General features: G+C 52.8%; 2 protein-coding genes across 3 annotated transcripts; one reads left to right on the forward strand and one right to left on the reverse strand.

Moving 5' to 3' along the window:
- Window positions 1-1,647: 1,647 nt before the first annotated feature.
- Window positions 1,648-16,885, reverse strand: LOC124511395 (F-box/LRR-repeat protein 2-like). Its single transcript, XM_047078567.1, has 7 exons — window positions 16,528-16,885; window positions 13,207-13,308; window positions 4,430-5,422; window positions 3,084-3,299; window positions 2,805-2,945; window positions 2,388-2,605; window positions 1,648-2,298 (listed from the first exon to the last, which is right to left on the reverse strand). The coding sequence occupies exons 1-7, from the start codon at window positions 16,777-16,779 to the stop codon at window positions 2,130-2,132; spliced, it is 2,091 nt and encodes a 696-aa protein (XP_046934523.1). The 5' UTR covers window positions 16,780-16,885; the 3' UTR covers window positions 1,648-2,129.
- On the forward strand, window positions 16,599-18,774 carry TMEM208 (transmembrane protein 208). Of its 2 annotated transcripts, none has more exons than XM_047078565.1 (6): window positions 16,599-16,700; window positions 17,329-17,424; window positions 17,896-17,955; window positions 18,034-18,170; window positions 18,318-18,420; window positions 18,520-18,774. In XM_047078565.1, exons 1-6 carry the CDS (start codon window positions 16,695-16,697, stop codon window positions 18,655-18,657), a joined length of 540 nt encoding a protein of 179 aa, XP_046934521.1. In that variant the 5' UTR covers window positions 16,599-16,694; the 3' UTR covers window positions 18,658-18,774. The 2 variants fall into 2 exon arrangements, with proteins under 2 accessions (XP_046934521.1, XP_046934522.1); XM_047078566.1 differs by having other exon boundaries at window positions 18,336-18,420.
- Window positions 18,775-18,824: the final 50 nt, after the last annotated feature.

The following is an 18,824-nucleotide window of genomic DNA, read 5'->3' on the forward strand; positions in this document are numbered from 1 at the left end:
GATTTCAAACCTGTCCCCTGGTGGTGGAAGGATGTGTTGATTCTGATGAGGGAATTCAGTGCAAGCCTTGCATTCTGATTCAAATCCACTGCAGCAGCAGGGTGTGGTGGTGGCCACGGACAGGCAAGACCACTGGGGACAGAAAGTGGTGAGGGGTATTGGGCCCAGCTGGAGGTCAATCTCAGAGGCTAGCACACCAAGCCACAGGGCAGGCTGAAAGCTGCCACCACTCTGACCTTCTCTGTGCCTCTCACTACCGCTATTTCTCAACACCATCTCAGTACCTTTTTAACAGTATTGACCATCAACATGTTACCTTGAAAACTGATGAAATGGCATCTCTTTGGAGAATGTGCTGGGAGAGCACCTGCTTCTGACTCAGGCCTCCAGGGCCCAACATGCCCACTCCTACATTCAGAGACTTCCCACCACAGTTGGAATAGTTCAACTTGCTATTGAGTTCAAAATGGAAATTGAGGTCAGGATCCCAGATGCAGTTAAGCCTTCTAATAGCATCAGTTCCTCCTCCCCAATGTCTCTACTCCTTTGTCCAGGCCACCAACATCTTGGCAAGAATCTCCTGACTTCCTGCCTTGCTCCTCTGGTCCTCAATACCCCAAGTCTTTCTCAAACATGAAGTTGATCTGATTATACACTCACATGCACACTACCCCCAACCTGTATTTTTCAGTGCCTCCCTGTTGTCCATGGGATGATGGTCACAGTTTCCCAACTGAGCAGAGTTGAGCTAAGATGGGCTGCAGACACGTGGTTTATGCCATCTAATAAAAGGCCTGTGGCTTGCAGAGTTCTCTGTGCTTGATCCAAGCTGGCATCCTCCCTACATCCTGTGAGACCCGCCCTTTCCTCCCCAGTGCCAGCTCTGGCCTGCACTGTGCATTTCCCTGGTCCTTTCTGATTGCCCTCTTCCTTCCCTTCTCACTTTTCACTGCCTTGAGTCTTTCCTTGATCTCCCAGGGTATGTTCATTGCTCCCCTGGGCTCCCAGTTCCAGGTGCTTCTCTATGCATGCCCTGCACACTGGACTGTCCCTGTCTGTTGGCTAATTTGCCTCCCCCAGTGACCGGGGCGCTGGGAAAGCTTTGGCACCTCTGAATCCCCACATAAAGTACAGTGCTGCAGGCACTCAGGCAGCCATGCTAGCTGTTCCTAGAACTGATGGATAGATGGACGAAGTGTGGGTGGACACATGAAGGGCCAAGTGGCTTCTCAGAGCTGCTGTTGAGAAGTCACTGGCACTGTTTAGGAGGTTGGACTAGATGCCCTCTAATGACCCTTCCAAGCCAGAGATCCTGTCCTCTCTCTTTTTTTCTTTCTGAAGACCACTGCATCCTTAATCATTGTGCTCCTCGGGTCTGTCTGGGATGTGCCTTTCCTGCAAGACATGCTTGGAGGCTCATGCTGGGAGAGGCCTCCAGGCTTCTAGTCTCCAACCATGTTGGGGAAGAAGTTAGGACTTGCTGGTGGTGCCTGTGGTGCTTTAGGTCAGGTGTAAGGAAGAAATTGTCTACGTGCCTCTGGTGTTTTGTCCACGTTGTCCCTGGGCTAGGCTGGGCTGCTTCAACTGAGGTAGGGAGGGGAGGGAGCCCTTTAGCCTGAGAACTTCAGACAAGGAGGTAAGATCTGGAATTTTTAATCTTGTTTGAGTTTACAACAAAGTCTGTGGCTTGGCTGCTAAAACTCCGTGCTGGTAAGGGCTGGGAGAGCTCCTTATAGGGAACAAGGTGAGGCACAGGCCTTAGGTGTGAGAAGTGGGCAGGGCAAGTGGCACAAGGTCGGCTCCTCCCCAACATCAGAGGCATCCCACCTGTGGGCCTGGCCTCCGGACCTAGGCCTGGTCAGGAGAGCAGGAGCTGGCATTTCTATGGGCCTGTGGCAGCAGCCTATAGCTGGAAGAGGCGCTTGCTGGGCTGTAGGGCAGACTGGAGCAGGAAGCCCCTTGTGCTGCCCCGGATTAGTTCTATCCCCAGTCCTAGAAAAGGAGTTTGTAGCTTGGGGTATGCGGCAGAGGAGGGTAGGAGGCATTCGGTCAAACTCCAGGTCAAGAGGTCAGGGCTGGGGACTCAGGGCAATGGAGGCTGAGCCAAAGGGTTGGTTACTGACCTGCCCCTAGAGCGTCCAGGTCAGGCCAGCCCCTCCCACGAAGCGGGACTGGATGCAGGCCACCTGAGGCAGTTGGGCTTGGAAGTGCCTGATGGCAGCCATGCTGATACCAGGGCACATGGACACATCTAACATCCGGAGCTGCTTGCACGCCTGCCCAATGGTATCCAGAGTTCTGTGGGGACGCCTCCAGTGAGTGCCTGACCTGGCATGGGGACCCAGCCCAGCCCCTGTACTGATTTGTGGCATCATCAGACAACTCACTGCTCTGTGAGCTGACTGCAGCTGGATAGGTTGAGGTGCCGCAGCCTCGGCCAGGAGCTGGCTGCCTGGGCCCAGCCCTCATCACTGAGGAGGCTGCAGTGACTCAGCACCAAGTGCTCCAGGCTGGGGCAGCCCTTGGCCACAGCCACCAAACCCTTGTCTGTGAGTGCTGGCAACAGGCTCAGTGACAGTTGCCTCAGCTGGGGGAACCGGAGCACCTGCAAGGATGGGGTGAGGAGTGGGAGGGTATGATAGGGCACTGGAGCCCAGGGCTCTTCCAGGTTCCCCCACACCCAGCCAGAGGTAGCAGAAGCCAAAGAGAATGGAACTTCTTCCAAGCAAAGAGTGGGTTGGCCTGGGCCTGAGTCTAGTGCCAGGATCATCAGCCTATCCACACCTCCAGTCCCAATCCCACACCTTGGCCAAACTGGCATCAGTTAGCTTGCTGCAGGCTGTGAGGTCCAACTCCTGCAAGGCCCGCAGCATGAGCAGGGAAGGGCCCTGTGGCTGGGGAGGCTCCTTGGGGCCTGAGGCCTGATGCTCCAACTCTTGATGTAGCTGTGGGAAGAGGCTCCTGCTTCTCAGGTTCCTCCTGAGTTTGGCCCTCAAATGGTCCTAGAGAGACATTCAGGAGGGGCGGGGGGTGGGGGTGGGTAGCTGAATCCAGGGACCGCCCCCGCCTTCCATGACCTGCACCTGGGGCTCCTGTGTAGGCTCTTCACTTGGTTCCCCCAGCCCCAGAAGTCCCCAGTCTTGGAGCTCCTTGCACCAGGCCAGGCGCAGGACTGAGAGGTGGGTTAGGTAGGCACAGATGGCCTGCAGGGTCCTGTTGGTGAGGGCCACACAGGAAGATAAGTCTAGCACCCTGAGGCTTGGGCTCAGCACTGAGATCAGGGAGAGCACTGAGGCATCCTAGGAGGGAAGTGGAGAAGAGAGAGAGCAATGAGCAGGTGACTTCTGCAAGGGTCCCTATGCAGGTTCTACTCAAGATTCCAGCCCCACAGGCAACAGAGAGGTACCAGTGGGTCCATAGAGGGAAGCAACAATGTCCCTGTGTTGGTGAAAGGTAGGGACACCAGGAGGAGTTTGCTGGAGGACAAAGGCCTAGATTGTCTGGGGCAGGAAGGATGCAGGTGGAAGTTTCTAAAGTATCTGCCCTGCCTGTACTCCAGGCCCCTCCTGAAGGTGTGGGCTGAGGCAGCCCTCTGACCACAGCTTATTGGACCCTCATTGGACATCTGACCCTAGCTGAGCCAGTCAGGTATGCTCCCTCTAGAATGTGAAGCAGAACTCTGAGGTCACTGTGGGGGTAGGGCTGCCACCTGCCAGAAGCAGGAGCTAAGGGCAGAGTAGAGGAAGCTGGTTTGTAAAGAGATGCAGAGATACGTGGGAGAGCTGATAAAGAGACACATGGCGGTAACAGGAAGACAGAGTGGGGCAGGGCAAGAGAAGCACTTGTGGGGGAAAGGAGACGGTGTTCAGGTTGGAATGCCCTGGGTACATTGACAGTTTGAAGGAATGATCCACTAAAGAGGGAGAGACTGATATTGCCAAGTTAGGGATGCCACCCAGAGGGACAGGGCTGAGTCCTAATGAACTGGCTGCAGCCAAGAAATGACCCTGTGACACATCATATTACCTCTGTCAGGCCCTGCCTGAGCAACCTCCCTGTGTAACCTCGGTGCCCATTCCCTGCAGACCCCTTCTTTCATCTTTCCTGCCTCCAGAACGAACACCTGCACTCAGTACCCCTACCCAGACTGCCCGGGTCACCGAGCACTTTGCATACGAGGTGTGTGCCACCTTGTGGGCTGGGCCAGCCTGGTGTCCTGGATCTCCCTCCATGCAGGCACATGGTAGGGGCTGAGCAGGGGAGTGCTGGCAGCAGCACTGTCTGTCCAGGCTCCTTTCCCCTTGTGTCCTAAGTTCTGTTGTCACTACTGTTCCTTGGACATAAACATTGGGCAGTTCCTCCCTGCTGCCACATGTGCAACTCCCCCAGCCACAGCCCTGGAGAGGAAGGAAGGAGATGGTGTGCTCACCTTGAGTGAGGCGCAGTAGGCCAGGCTGAGGGAGGCCAGTGGGGCTGGAGCTCTGTGCCCTGAACCCAGGGCCTGAGCCAGGCCCCACCCACTCACCAGGCAGCACTCTGCCAGGTCCAAGCTCTGCAGCTCCTGCAGGCCCCCCAGGGCCGTACATCCTGCGTCTGTCAGCCGCTGCAGCTTCCTCAGGCTGAGGCGCTGCAGGTGCCCCAGGCCCCGGCTTATGGCCACGAGTGCCCCGTCAGCCAGTCTTGAGCAGCCGCCGAGGTCCAGGGAGATCAGGCCCGATTGCAGGCGGCAAAGGGCAGCCACAGCCTCTGTGGAGAGGTCCTGGCAGCCATGCAGGCTCAGTTCCTGCAGCTGCAGCCCGGCCACCTGACCCAGGGCCTGCAGGGCCTCAGGGAGCAAGCCAGTGCCACTCAGGTCCAGGGCATGCAGCCTACCAGCCCTTTCCTTCACGAACCGCAGCAGGTTGTGGAAGGAGAGTTGGGAGGAGGAGGAGTCTTGGGGGCCAAGGGAGCTCCAGGCTGGGCCTAATTCAAAGGTGAGGTGACAGTAGGCCAAGGAGAGGCGCTCCAAGCTGGGGGCACAGCTGCTGAGCCGGTTGAAGCTGAGGTCGGTCAGGTCCCACAGGCCAGCCAAGTTGAGCTCACAGAGGCCACTCAACACCTGCTGGACCCGCTGTGCCGTCTCGGGCTGAGCTAGTAGCATGCCCGATGTGAAGAGGCTGTTGCAGCCACTGAGGTCAAGGATACGCAGGGCTGGGCAGCCTAGGATCAGGGCCACAAAGGCGGCCTCCGAGGGGCTGCCCCCACTGAGGCACAAGCTCTGCAGATGCGGGCCCAAGTGGTAGGCAACACACTCCAGCACCTCATGCGAAGCTGGTGAGTCATCCAGGTTGGTCAGGCTGATGCAGGTGATGCCCCTGAGGCCCAGGCTCTTGATGGCCGGGAGGGAGGCAGAGGACACAGGGATGTTGTACTGCACATTGGTCTAAGGGGCAGCAATAGGACTGGGGTTAGCCCTCTGGCTTCAGAGAGGGTTGGCCATCAGGTCTCTGAAGCCAGAGATCAGGGAAGGACCCTGTCACAATGGAGACCGCTGTGCTGTGCGGTGTCATGTGTGGTCGAAGGGGACAAGTCACTCTGGGGCTCAAAGGGGATGACTTGAGGGGAGGGCAGGAAGGTTAGTGATGGATGGGACTGGATGCCTACAGAGGGGTGGGGCATTGGCATGCTGGGGACAGGGGGCTGGGGGTGGCCTAGAGGAGAGCCAGTGAAGCGCCCAGGAGGCAGAAGGACAAAGTATGATAGATCCCAAACTTTGGGCCTTTCAGAAGGTGGCCCTGAGACCCACAGACTCAGGTCCTACTCCAGAGAGTCAGAGCTCAGCATTAGCTAAGCAACCAGCCTCCTTCGCTTTCTCGAGCATATAAATAGCCCTCAGAACAGCCGAAGGCAGTAAGAAGCAAAGCAATTGTCACCACCACGCCCTGGGTGGCCCAGGTGCCAGAAGTCTAGGGCAGGCAGTGAGGCCTTGGTCCCCTGGTGGCTTCAGTATCTTAGCCACATGAATGTTTGCAAAAATGGGTTTTGTGTGCATATGTGTGCATATGTGTGTGCGCACCAACATGTGTGGGTCCTGCAGGTTCCAGAGTTCAAGATGTGCTTGAGATCCCTGGGGTTCATCTCTGGAGTGTCCATCTTCTTTGTCCAGGTAAGGAAGGAGAAGTCTCCTATTTCTGTGGTCAGAAGCTAAGAGAATGAATCTTGTGGTGCCAAGAAAGTGGGGCTGGCCCTGCTGTGGAGGAACAGGGGAGAGTGAAGAGTCCATGGCTGGTGTGGGGTGGAGCTCAGAGGTGAGCTCAGGGTTAAGTCAGGAGAACAGGCTGGCTTGCGTAGACATTTGGGGAGTCCCAGTTTTCACAGAAACTTCCCTGATTTTGTGCCAAAGGGAAGTTGGGACAGGTCTGTGAGGAACAGGTATGGGGGAGGTTTTTTCTACCTTTGATGGAAGCCCAGGGTGCAGGCAAGCAGTACTCAAAAGCTCTTGCTTTAATCCATCAACATGATCCCAATGCAGGAAAGCAAGCTCTCTAAAAAACCTGTCCTGTAAGTTACTGCAAGAACAAGCGATGTTCCCCACTTCTACCCCACAGAACATCATCAAAAGGAAGTCAGAAAGGTAGAAATGACACATAATACACACTCCTACAAGACACTTATTACAGGATTCTCCCAGGAAGACACATGAAACTCATTCCCGGGTACAGAAACTAGGCTGGTTTCTGTCACAGAGAGAAACAGATACCTATGGCTGTCCTCATGGGAAGGAGTGTGTGGTGAGAAATGGGGGCCTGGGGCACCTGGCTGGCTCAATCGGCAGAGCACGTGACTCTGGATCTCAGGGTCATGAGTTCAAGCCCCACTTTGGGCATGGAGCCTAAAAGGAAGGGAAGGGAAGAAATGGGGGCCGGCTCCTGACTACTTCCACGGGAATCAGGGGTCAAACCGGGCTCCCTGTCCAGATCCCATTCCAGGAATGTAGGGATTGTGGGCCAGAGGATCACTTCCCACAGCCCCCTCTCGTGGACACTGGGAGACAATGGAGTAGTGGGAACCCCAAGGGCCTGCGTTCTTCTCTAAGATTTAAGGAGAGTGGGAAGATCCCACTGGGTGGGGAAGGTGATACAAAATGATGAAAAGAGCAGGGAGAAAAGGTTCTAGAAGAGAATGGTAAAGCAGACCTCCAGCCATTTGAAAGCCCTGCCTGACAGAGGAAGCATTCTGATGATGAAGAGTATGCTGTGGCTGCCAAGCGCAGAGCAGGGCTGGCTGCCGAGGCAGTACTACCTCCACCTTCACATCTTGTGCCCCCACCCTCCCACCCCCAGGGGCCTGCCGTAGTCCTTGTTTCTCTTGCTTCCTGAGCCTTGGCAGCCAGGAATGTTCTCATGTTCTTCCCTCTCCCACAACCTCCCTATGAACAGGCAGATGAACAGCTGAGGGGGGGCAATGGTAGTCAGCCTAGAGTCCAAGTCCAGGGTTGGTTGGTGGCAATAAAACCCATGAAATAAAGGCACAGGACCTGATGTAAAGCAGGTCTTAGCAGCTACTGGGAGGGGTGTGTGTGTGTGTGTGTGTGTGTGTGTGTGTGTGTGTGTATGTGTGTGTGTTGAGATTTAAGACCGCCTCCTTGCTCCCCACTGTTTTTCTTGGTGGTGTGGGGGCAGCCTCTAAGCCATCACCCAGGTGGTCTGCCTTAGACTCAAAGTGCAGGTGCCCAGGAGCAACCTTTTAGTGATATTTTTCATTTGTGGGGAGCAGAGCAGCAGACAGAAGAAGCAGGCTCCTGGATTCTGGTCTTTAGCCCCAGTGTAGGAAGGTACCCTTCCTAGGCCCTAGGAAGATGCTTCTAGAGGTCCAAAGGAGGACTGCAAGCATATCTGCTCTAGTTCCAGCTGCCTCATCCACAAAGGAGCCAACTAAGCCCCATGTCCTTTTTTCACAATGCTGGCATCTTAACTGTCAATGCCAAGTCATTTGGAAAACGCCCTAAATCTGCTAAAAGGGGCACATATCCCTTGACTGTGAGAGGCCAAGACTTCATTGTACCTAATGAAGCCCTGAGCTGAAACTGCAGGCTTGTGGGCAAGATTGGAAACCCATCTGATAGAGAAATGGCTCTCCCATCTGCTGGCATAGGGATCCCAAACGGCATGCTGTTCTCCAGAAGAAAGTGTATGCTCTGGCACCCAGGGGCTTTGGTCTATAGAGAGGAGCTAGACCTTGGGGGTCATTTCCAGAGGCTCCTGGGGGCCTTTATAAACACCCCAAGCAAGAGAAGGCAGTGGAGGGCAGAAGCTGAGCTGTCCTGAGTTCTTCACAGAAACCAACCCAGTGGCAGGCAACCAGGCTCTCACCGGAATGGGCAGATCCTGTGTTGGGGGGAGGGCAGGGGGGCACTGCCTTTGTCTATCTTCTTATTTGAGAAAAACTGGGATTAAGTGGGGGTAGGTCAGGGAGAATAACAAGTCATCAATCCAGCATCCTAGCTTGGCCTGGTGAGGCATGAATGAACCCCAGTCATGCTTTGGTGAACCAGTATCTTTGGTAGCACATACTAGCAGGGGGCGCTGCTTCCTTATCAACCTGCCCACATATGAGCCCTGGAAGATGGTTCCTGACGATGAATTCTGAAAATTGCTCTCTGGGACATGGTTGTGGTGGGATGTCAGCAGAACCCTAGATGCCATGTACCTGTGGCCTGGCCTTCCAGTGCTCCCAGCCCGGGTGGGGCTGAGTTTTGCAGAGCCACCAAATAGGTCTTTGTCAGCATCCCATCTAGGCCTCACAGTTAGCTGGAGGAGCCCCAGTGCTGAGATGGTGGATTCTACGGTCTCAAACTCTGCCCTGGCCTCTTTCTCCTCACTCCCTTATCCTATTCTAATCTATTCCTTCCTGACTGGCCACTTTTCTTCTCCTGCCCTCTCCTTATTTGCTGGACTCAAAGAACCTCTGCCCTGATTGCTTCTCCTTGGGGTCCTGTGGCCCTGCCTGCCATGCTGCCGTGCCCATTCTTCTTGCCCCCAGCCCTGCCAGGGACTATGAGACTGCTGCCTCCTCTGGGTCTATGCTGGGAGTACAGAATTCTGCCTGTGGAAGCCACAGTCTCCCCTCTTGCCTCCCCCACTGCCACCTCCTCCCCACCTTCTGGCTCTCTTCTCATCCCTCTCGAGGTTTCTCTCCATGCCCACCATTCTCTCCAGCCCCTGACACAAGTGCACCACCCTCCCCTCACTCCAACCTTCCCAGAGATGACCTGTTGTGTTTCAGAGAGAAGCCAAAGCCATCAGGTGGGAAGGCCCTCCCTTTGCCCTGTTCATATTCACCAGTTGTCAGGACCCATCCTAATCTCCTTCCCTCTCTTGCTCCTAATCCCCTTCTCTGGGCCTACTGGGCCTGCCCCACCTTCTTCCATAGTAACCCGCAGTCCACTGCTCCTTCCTCAGTTTACAAATGCCCCAGAGTCACAAAAAAGGCCTCCCTTGATCCTGCCTCCCTCTCCTCATTACTCTTGCTTCTCCCCTTTCCTCTGACGTCAGGTCTCTTGGAAGCATGTGGGCACACCTATACCTGAGCTAGCCGCCTTTTTACCCCTTGCCTCACCCACTTACCCCTCCCATCCAGCAAGGTCGTCAACACCTGGGGGCTCCTCTCAGACCTCCTACAAGTGTCCTTTCTGCCATGCCACCTGCTGTGGATGGCCAGTTTCCTCCATGCTATGTCCCACTGGGGGCTCTGTGGCTCTGCCTGCCTGGCTCTCCTCCTACTGTCTAGCCTGTTTCCCATCAGCCTCTTTTGGGGTCACCAAAGAAGAGAGAGAGTGAGTTCCTCATGGTATGTTCCACCCCACCACACACACACACACGTACGTGCACACACTCTCTGCTGTCCTCCCTGTGCGCCCTGGCAGACTGCACTTCATCCCAGTCCAACGACTTTATCTGCGGACCCTGGGAATTAGTTACCCGATGGAACTTGCCAGATACACAGGTGTAACATGACCACATCTGAATTCACTGTCTTATCCCCCACTGATGCCCCTTTTTCTTAACTCTTAGTGCCCTCTACCAAGTCACCCAAGTCAGAGATCTGGGAGCCATTCTAGACCCTTCTCTCACACTCCACATTCATGGTGACCAAAGTCCCTTCCATCTTATCTCTCTGACACACTGTACCATGCATGTCCCTCTGCTCCTGCCTCATAGCTTGTGCCCTAGATCAGGTTCCTGTATTGTCTCTCAGAAATACATTACAGCAGTTGTCCCCTTTTGAAGGTCCTGGCCCTCAGTCTTTCTGGCTCCATTCTAGTCTTGGTACTGTCACCAGGTGATCCTTATAAAAGGCAAATTGACCATGCTCTTCAGACCCCTTGAAGGTTCTCTACTCCATGCGACGGACGCTGAGCTTCTCTGCCAGCACTGGAGCCCTGCCTACTTCTTTGCGCCCAGCTTTCCCACACCTGCCCCCGCTCCCCCTCCCTCCCGCCCCCAGCCCTGGCTCTGGGAATGGCACTTCTTATTGGTGCCTCATGGTGCCATGCCTCCACTTGGCTGCTTTTTCTGTTTGGTTGTAGTGATGAGTGTGAGGGTTGTCTCACCTCTCACCTACTCCTATTTGTCTATTTGGCAAATATTTATTCCCCTCTCTAGCCTCATCCCAGGCACGCCCTTCTCCATGAAGTCTTTTCTGAATCTTCTCTGATCCCCTGTGTCCCACACAAGACTCCAAATGCAGCACTACTACTACCTACCCACTCGTTTGGCTTGTGCTTACTACCAACTCACAAGTGCTGTGCCTCCCCCAGCCCTGCAGCCCCAGGGCCCAGCACAGGGCTAGGCACAGACAGGCAGCATCAGTATCTGAGTGAGTGAGGGCTCTCTGAGCAGCTCTGGTAACTCTCCCACTTCCTTCTGCCCTGGAAGATTCCAAGCCTTTGTGCTGAGGGCCCTGCCTCTACCTCTCTTTTTACTTCCCTATGACAATGTGGCCCCCAGATTCACCCAGCAAAGAGGCCACTAGCTTCAGAGGAGCTTCCTCAGCAAACAGCTCCACACTGCCACTTCCTGAGAAGCGACATCCTCCCCACCCTATCGAAGACCAGGCCTGTATCACCTCAGGTGGCATCCACCATTTCTCACCTCTCTTCTTCATTCATTCACATTCGCCCCTCCTTTATTACTCTCCGCAGCATAAGAACACATTTGAGACTTCTCCCAATGGAAATCCTTTTGTCAAGTCCCCTTAACCTCTCATCATTGCCCCATTTATTTCCTTCCTTTCGTGGGGAAATTTCTTGCAAAGGAGGTCAACTGTCTACACTGTCCTTATCTCATTCATTCCTCCACACACCTGGCTTTTCCTCCAGATGCCAAGTGTTGCTGAAGTCACTGGGGACCTCTCTGGACATTGGACATCACAGACACTATCTGCTCTTTATTTTCTGGACTCTTCATGGGATATGACACTGTTAGTCATCCACTCAACACTGTAAATGCTCTCCACTTATGACTTCTGCCCCCTCTTCTCACTGGAATCTCCTCTATGCCTCACTGGTGCCTCCTCCATACCATGCCCTTAGACTGGTGTACTCCCCCTGGGGATTCTGCGGCCTGCTCTTCCTATGGATCGTCATGTGCTCCCTGGGGCAAGTTACTTAGATCCATGTTTCAACCTCTACCCATTCTGTAATGATACCCAACTCTGTATTTATTACTGAGACATTTCTCTTGAACTCCTCATTCAGAAATTCAACAACCAACTGCATCTCACCATCTAGATGTCTCATACTTCAATTTTCCACAAGTCCAACTATCTTTACACACTAACTAAGCTCAATGATACAGGACAGATTACATGACAACAGACCCTATGTGTATACACACATTTAATGTGTGACAGAGGAGAAGTCCAACCCAGAAAGGAAGGGGAAGTTTATATATAAATGGTATGAGGGCTATTTGAAAACTAATTAGTTTAGTTTCTTATCTGACAGCATAAATCAAAATAAATTTCGCCAATTAAAAAAATTACTATAAAAATTGAAACCATAAAATAGAAGAAAAAATTGTGTTGTGAACTTAAAACCTCTCTAAAAAATAGAGTCTAATAAAAAAAAGGAGAGAAATATGAGGTACATCAAATCACTGAGGAGGCAAGGGGTCTCCAAATTTAAAAAGCAAGAAAACAAAAGATGTTCAGGATCCACAACATAGAAATTTAACCTCTGTATCTCATAAATAAGCACATACCTACAAATCAAATTCAAAGGCAAATATGTTAGGAATATATTTCAATGAATATGTAAAAGATTAATCTCTTTAATATATAAAAGGTTCATACAAATGGATAAGGAAAATACTACGATGCTAATGATTAAATGGATAAAGAACGTGAATAAACAAGAGAAGGAAATAGAAATGGTCAGCTAATGAGAAAACTGTTCAACCTCAGGAATATTCAAAGAAGTCAAAATTAAAACAAACAAGGAGCTTTCACTGCTTGCCTTTCAAACTGTCACGGATGTCTGCATGCACTTCTGAGCTGGGCTGTCTCCCCACACCCCGACTCACCCTCTCCAGTCCACTCTGCACTGCAGAGATCTAAGACACATCACACCTTGTCACTCCCCTGCCTTAACATTCCTTTAAAGGCTCCGTGATGGTAATCAGGATGGAACCCCAGCAATAGTGCCAGTTTGCAGCCTGACCTCTCTTTAGCTTCATCTCCCACCACTTCTATCTAAGTTCTAGTCACATGGAACTTGTGTGGTCATATCCAGAACTGTTTCACACCTTGGCGCCTTCACCTGTGCTGTTACCAGTATGGAAGACCAACCTTCACCCTTATCCTATTCCATGAGGAAACTTTCCCTGATGCTGCTGCTCTCCTTTGGATGCCCTTCTTCCTGTTCTTGTTGCACCCTTCATTCTAATGTCATAGCACCCAACACACGACATCACGATCACTAACGTACTTGTCTTTCTCCTTCACTGGACTATGAGCTCCTCTGGGCAGGGGACTATGTCTTATTCATCTGTAAAGTCCCAGCACTGTACCCAGAGCCAAGTATGTATGAATGTAACATATGTGTGAACAAGTGTGCATGGATAGATGGATGGATGGATGGATGGATGGATGATGTATGAGCAGGGCCACAAGCAAACTGAAGTGACAGACAACTGAGAATGGGCCAGATGAGGGTGGCCACCTTACCTCCCGAAGAGCATTCTGGGCTGCACAGTACCAAGCCCGACTCACGAGGGAGGCCTCTTTCTGATCTGACAGAGGCAGGAAGCTCAGAATATATGTGAGCATCTGAGGGAAAAAGACAGGACATTGGAAACTGTAAGAACTGGGGGCCTTTGGAACCTTCTCCACCTGGTAGAATAGTAGGTCTGAGGGGACTGGAATACTGGCTTCTAGTTCATCTTTAATCCTAAGCTTCATGGGATCTTCACTTCCCCTCTCCAGCCTCTAAGGATCTTTACTGTGAACAAACCATTCCTGAGCCCCGCCTGGATGCAGGTTTGTACTGATTGATAAAAAGCAAACTTCCCACTCAGTTTGGTAAAAAAGAGCCTGGGCACTGGGACTAGATAAACCTAGTTCAATTGCTTATCTATCACCTGACCTCTCTGAGTCTTGCTTTCTAATCTGTAAAATGGCAAATGTAGTGAGATCTAAATGGGTTATGGTGAGCATCAAGTAACGTAGTAAAGGGTCTGGCATAGGACCTCAGACACAGCAAGTCAGGTCTCCTCCTCTGATCTTCAGAAGCCACACCCCATCCACCTGCCATCACGGGTCAGGCTCTGGGTCTTCCCTCTTTCCCCATCTTCTCCACTGCCAACCCGCTTTCTCAGCTGGCTGTTAAGCTATGATCCCAGCAGGACCCAGCCCAGGTGCTCAGGCCATCACTCCACACATGCTCTGTGAGCCTGGAGGCCCTATAAGGGACCGGGAATGGAGTCGCCTGTGAGGCCAGGAATGATCTAATATTAACTATTCTTTTCTTCTGGAATCTTCTCTCCTGGACCATTGTGACACTGTGTTTTCCAGGGCTCCACTCACCACTCCAATTGCCCTGTTTCCAGATTCTTCTGTGGCACCCAGGGTTCAGACCTGGGTCTTTCAATCTGAGGTTTATTTCCGAGGATAATAAATTTGTTTGCATGGCTTCAACAGTTACCTCTACAGGAATAACCAACAATTCAGTATCCCCCTATTGTCTCATCATTCATGTGCTGGTCCAGTGTTGCCAATTGTCCACAGGATCCTTCATCTAAATGTTTTACTATCACCTTTATCTCAACCAAAATTCATATTCCCAGTCTAAAGCATCCCTTATTCCCAACTTTCCAGTATCTGAACTTCAGTGCCAACAGTGCATCTCACCTGAAGATCTTGATACTTTGAACTCTTCATGCTCTTCTGTCCCTTGCTGTCAGATACAGGTGTACAGCACAAGCTTTAGGCCAGGCTAACTTAGACTCATTCAAATCCCCACTCTACTGCTTCTGAGCTCTGTGACTTATGTGGCCTCAGGCAAGGTAATTGACCTCTCTCAGCTTCAGTTTCCATACCATATACATATATACAGGTATATATACATATATTTAATAGATATAATGTGCTTGACAACTAGTAGATGTTCCATAAATGGTTGCTGGATTGCTGCTACTAATATTTTTACCACTGAAACTTTAGAACCTCAGCAGCCCAGATCTTCATTACCCCAGACGTGGGGCGCTTCTACAATCTCCCACCTGCCTCCAGGCTCATCCTTGCTAGTCATTCTGCACACTGCAACAAGGTTAACTTTCCTTAAAAAAAAAAACAGCATTCAGTCTTAGGATATCCCTGATGAAAACCTGCAGGGTACCCTAATGCCCTGAGGACAAAATCTCCACTCTTGGGTCAGCACTGCCAGGCCCTATGCCTGACCGGATCCCTGATTCCAGAGCTTCCCCAGTTCAGTCTCCCCACTGTCCTATAAACATAGCATGCCTATTACTTTTTGCCTATGTGGGTCTCTTTCCTGGAATGCCCTTCCTTAACCTTGACCTCACCAGTGCATTCTAATCTCTTCTTCCTTTCTTTGATTCCTAGCACCAGAAGGTACTCAGCCAATACTTAACTGGATTGAACTAAAGATGGACAGTCCTATATCTCTATTTTCACCAAAGCCCTCTACCTCTATTGTCATCAAAGGTTTGCTAAGGGAAGGGATGGGGAGATAAAGCAGATCATTTTACCTGAGAGAAGTACTGGGGACTGGGGAGAACAGCCTTCTAGGCCAGGAAGGCTAGGCATGGGGAAGAGAACACTGATGAGATTGGGACTGACTAAGCCCCCAATCCCAGGGGAAGGCAGGGAAACCTATCTGAGCCAAGTTAAGACAGTGGCCATCCTGTCTTTTGGGGCTCAGCAACCAACCCAAAAAGCAAAGGGAGAGGGCAGTACACCTGTCCTCTCTGAGGGGAAGGAGCATGATTCTTTGAACTGAGAAGGGGGTAGCTTTTCTAGAGGGAAGAAGAGGCAGTGATAAGGATGAAGAGGCCATCCCATGAACCCCATCCTAAGGGGCTACTAGAGATAAAACTGGTCATTCCTAGGATCTATGGAGATGGAACAAACATCCTCTGGAGCCCAGGAGATAAAGGATGCCATGGCAGGGGAGTCAGCGGAGTGGGAGCTGTCTTATTCTTGCTAAGGAGAAGGACCACCGTTCCGGGGCCAATGAGTAAAGGGTGACTTGCCTCTCACGGACAGCAGGAGGGGGCTGCCAACTCTCAAGGCAAAAGGGATGGAGAGACCATCCCAAGAGACCACTGGCAACAAAACCTGTTCTCTGTCTCTGGCCAATGGCGACAGAGTGCTCTTGCTCCAGGCTAAGGAAAAGGCGCAAACATCCCATGGGGTGAAGGAGGTAGGGGCAGCCATCACTAGGGGCCTAGGGAGTGGGGAGCAGGCCTGTCTTCGGTGAAGTAATTCAGCGACTGTGCCTGGAATTGATTGAAGGGGGCAGTCTGCTTCCCACCGCCAGGGGGAGGGGCAAAGGGAATGAAGTGATCACCCCAAAGAGGCCAACGAGGATACGGCCCGTTACCCTTCGGGGACGATTGTATGAAACGGACATCTTCCAGAACTGAGGGGGAAGGGGCGGCCATCTCTAGAGAGGTGGGTAGGCTGAGACCCTGTCCTGATTGAGGTGACGAGGCAACCAAATCGTGGGGCCGATGGGGGTGGAGAGAATGGTTCCCCCAAGCTAAGGTGATAGGGTGGCCCAAAGGCGGGGCCGTTACCCATAGCCAGCAGATCCTGGGATCTCCCCGGCGGGTCGTTTCAGCCAGGCGGGCAGAGCCGGGCGAGCTGTCTGACAGCCCCTCCCCACAGCCCGGGACCCCGAGGGCGGAGCCTGTCCCAAGCTAAGCCTGAAGGCGGACTCCTCTCACCTCCTGGGGCAGCGACTCCGCCATCGCATCCCAGCCGCCACCGCCCCCGTGCAAGCCTTTCTGGGAAATGTAGTCTTACCGACTTTCGGGGGGAGGGTCTTGGGAAGGAAGTGGATCCCCCACTTCCGTCACAGTTGTGACGATTTGGGTCTGCACCGGAAGTGCCTGTGCTGCCGATGTGGTACCTTTTGACCGCGGTTTCGGTTGCTCTGCCTTGTTTTCCTTGCTGGGTGTTTGCGTCGCGCCATGGCGGTAAGGAGGGCGGGTAGGGCGGGGTTCGCAATGGCCGAACCTTCCCGGGGTCGGGAGACTGAAAACAGAGGAAGGACATCAAGGGAAGCGGGTCAGCCAGAGGGGGGCGCCGTGAGGTGGCCCTACCGTACTAGAGCTAGCGGGCGGAATGGAGCCGCGCACGACCATAGGAGAAGTGATCCGGGAAGGGAGTGAGCGTCAGTACCAGGCTGTCCCAGACCTGGCCGGAGATCTTAGGGGCCTGAAAGGGGGTGGGCGTCAGCCAAGATCTGGACTACTCCAGCAAAGGCCGGAAGGGCGCACCATTCAGCGCCCCTCAGGAGTCCCCCTTGAAGGGGTTGGTCAGCCCAAAGCTGGACCAGGGGAACCAGGACATACCAGCCTAGTGTTGGAATTTTCCAGGGTGAGCAAGAGGCGATCGTAGCTAAGGGGTGCAGCACAGATGGTGTCAGCTCTAACCAGGATGGAATGGAGGAGGGGTGGACATCTCTAGGATTGTGCTAGATTGAGCACCATGGGGATCTGGGTTAGGTGCAGGAGTAATTCTGTAGCTAATCAGAGTGGTGGGCAGGGTGAGGAGGACCCTGGCTGAGGAGGGCTCTGACAGCATCTTACCATCCCTCTGCAGCCCAAGGGCAAAGTGGGCACGAGAGGGAAGAAGCAGATATTTGAAGAGAACAGAGAGACTCTGAAGTTCTATTTGCGGATCATACTGGGGGCAAATGTAAGTGCCTTCCTCCTTTCTTCTGTGCCCACCCAAGGTCCCATTGTCCTCATTTCTGGGTGTGTGTGTGTGTGTGAGTGAGTGAGTGAGTGAGGGGGTGGTATGTGACAGCCATGTGTAGTTTTCCAGAAGAAAACTACAATTAAAGAAAGGAGAATGGACCCTGGCACAAAGAAAGTGCTGAGTAGTCAAAACAAAACAAAACCAAAAAAACCAAATGAGGGTTTGAGTCTCAGATGAACTTGAGCCCATTCTTCTGATCCCAAATACACAGGGCCTTCTTTCCTGGACTGACACATCAGAGGGGAGCCGGGGTACTCAGGACACAGGGAACAGACCCCTTTCCCCCACAACCCTATGAGAAACAACTTGTCTCTTTCCACAGCCTGGCCTAACTTTTGGTCACAGTCTAGGGAGACCCGTGGTTTAGGGTAGGTTTTGATTCCAGCCTGACCATGTATCTGCTTACAGGCCATTTACTGTCTTGTGACCTTGGTGTTCTTCTACTCATCTGCCTCATTTTGGGCCTGGGTAAGTGTCCCCTTTCCTGGGGAGTGGGTGAGTGTGTAGGGTTAGTGGCTGGTCTTTGATACCATTCTTATTCTGCAGATGGCCCTGGGCTTTAGCCTGGCAGTATATGGGGCCAGCTACCACTCTATGAGCTCAATGGCACGGGCAGCCTTTTCTGAGGATGGGGCCCTGATGGATGGTGGAATGGACCTCAACATGGAGCAGGGCATGGCAGAGTGAGTGTCCCCCGCTGCCAGCCCAGGTGAGCGGCCCCAGGGCTGGGGTTTTGGGGCCCAGATAGCCCAAGACCCACAATTGCCCACAACTTGAAAGAGTAGAAGGGAGATGAACTGGGGCCCATCTCCTATTTTTGGCCCTTGCAGCCTCCTTTCTATTCACAGGCACCTTAAGGATGTGATTCTGCTGACAGCCATCGTGCAAGTGCTCAGCTGCTTCTCCCTCTACATCTGGTCCTTCTGGCTTCTGGTGCGTGGGTTGTAGGGCTCCCAAGAAGAGACTGGGGCATCTAAACTTTCTATTCTTTCATTTCCTGCACCAGGCTTCAAGTTAACTTTTCTGTCCTAGGCTCCGGGCCGGGCCCTTTACCTTCTGTGGGTGAATGTGTTGGGCCCTTGGTTCACAGCAGACAGTGGCACCCCAGCACCAGAGCACAATGAGAAACGGCAACGCCGACAGGAGCGGCGGCAGATGAAGCGGTTATAGCCACTGACATTATGGCCACAGGCTGCACGGCCCCCATGCCAGGAGCAAGGAGGGCCTCGTCCAGGGCCCAAAAGCGGTCTGAGGTATAGGATTGTTAAATAAATGGCTCAGAATGTGGCTAATGGCTGTGTGGGTGATAATGAGGGCGAGACAGGAAGAGCCAGTCG

The sequence above is a fragment of the Lynx rufus genome, unplaced genomic scaffold (assembly GCF_022079265.1).
Source record: "Lynx rufus isolate CCGP_SWC_20201006 ecotype Redwood Valley unplaced genomic scaffold, mLynRuf1.p SCAF_16, whole genome shotgun sequence".
NCBI lineage: Eukaryota > Metazoa > Chordata > Mammalia > Carnivora > Felidae > Lynx > Lynx rufus.

Bases quoted from the DNA above. Each gene is read 5' to 3' on its own strand.
- TMEM208 (XM_047078565.1), top strand. The intron at 17,425-17,895 runs GTAAGTGCCTTC...ATCTGCTTACAG, and splicing joins GGATCATACTGGGGGCAAAT to GCCATTTACTGTCTTGTGAC. The intron at 18,421-18,519 runs GTGCGTGGGTTG...TTTCTGTCCTAG, and splicing joins TCTGGTCCTTCTGGCTTCTG to GCTCCGGGCCGGGCCCTTTA.
- LOC124511395 (XM_047078567.1), bottom strand. From the start codon at position 16,779: ATGTCCTTCCTCTGTTTTCAGTCTCCCGACCCCGGGAAGGTTCGGCCA. The intron at 13,309-16,527 runs GTAAGACTACAT...TTTTTCCCTCAG, and splicing joins GACCCTCCCCCCGAAAGTCG to ATGCTCACATATATTCTGAG. The intron at 2,299-2,387 runs GTGAGTTGTCTG...GCGTCCCCACAG, and splicing joins TGCAGTCAGCTCACAGAGCA to AACTCTGGATACCATTGGGC.